We start from the raw sequence: 816 nt of genomic DNA, 5'->3' as shown, positions 1-816 counted from the left end.
CTCCCCCTACACAGAGCACCATGCCCCCTCCTCCTCTCCTGTGGAGACACACACCACACACAACCCCCGCAGAACCTCCCGCCCCCTGCCAGACAGAGACACTGCCACCACCCCCCACTGAGACAAACCTAATTCCCCCACATAGGAAAATGTGCCCCTCCACCAGACCTTCACCCAAACACTCATGGCTCCTCCCAACCCCCCTCCCAATGGAGACCCTCAAACAGACACACAACAGGGAGCCCACCTCTCTTGGCCCAACTGCAATGCTAGGGTTCAGGGCCCACAAGCCTGAAGCCCTCAGCAACCCCTGCTGCACCCCAGGTCTCTAGGCTCCCGCTCCCCAACCCTCCCGGGTGACCCACCATCCCCTCCTGCTGGTCCATACCTGCTCATACCAGTCCCGGTTGGTACAGGTGCACTCAGGCCACCAGTTGGGGCCACTGCCGTTGAGTTTGGGGGTGTTCTTGCCTGGGACTGGCTTAGGGGGCACTGGCCCCACATCTCGGCTGGTAGGGATGAGCTTGGCCTTGGTGCGAGGGGTGGGGGTGGCCCCTGCCTGGGAGGGCAGAGTCTGCGAGCTGTAGCCCCCATAACCAGAGCTAGCCCCGTTGCCCCCACCTGGCCCATAGGGGTCAGGCACCTGCCCCCATTCGCCATAGCCCGGAGGCTCAATTCGCCGCAGGGCGGCCAGGCGGGTCACCTCATAGCACTCGGGGCACTTACAGCAGTGCTGGTGCTTGTGCATGGCACTGCCCCCCGCGGCTCGGACCCCCCAGCCCACGCCAGTTTCCACGCCGCCGCTGCCGCCGCCGC

At 65.1% G+C, this 816-nt stretch overlaps 1 protein-coding gene across 5 annotated transcripts in view; it reads right to left on the bottom strand.

Moving 5' to 3' along the window:
• Positions 1–810, bottom strand: part of Dlg3 (discs large MAGUK scaffold protein 3) — a 56,474-nt gene extending 55,664 nt beyond the window's left edge. For all 5 annotated transcript variants that reach the window (XM_010632154.3, XM_010632155.3, XM_010632156.3 and 2 more), the window contains exon 1: positions 389–810. In XM_010632154.3, the coding sequence (XP_010630456.1) occupies positions 389–748 (360 nt within the window). In that variant the 5' untranslated portion in view covers positions 749–810. The remainder of the gene's footprint in view (positions 1–388) is intronic.
• Between the last annotated feature and the right edge of the window lie 6 nt (positions 811–816).

The sequence above is a fragment of the Fukomys damarensis genome, unplaced genomic scaffold (genome assembly GCF_012274545.1).
Source record: "Fukomys damarensis isolate Sample0158 unplaced genomic scaffold, DMR_v1.0_HiC HiC_scaffold_39, whole genome shotgun sequence".
In the NCBI taxonomy this organism is placed as follows: domain Eukaryota; kingdom Metazoa; phylum Chordata; class Mammalia; order Rodentia; family Bathyergidae; genus Fukomys; species Fukomys damarensis.
Note: the sequence above shows the minus strand (reverse complement) of the source record. Positions and strands in the feature narration are given on the sequence as shown.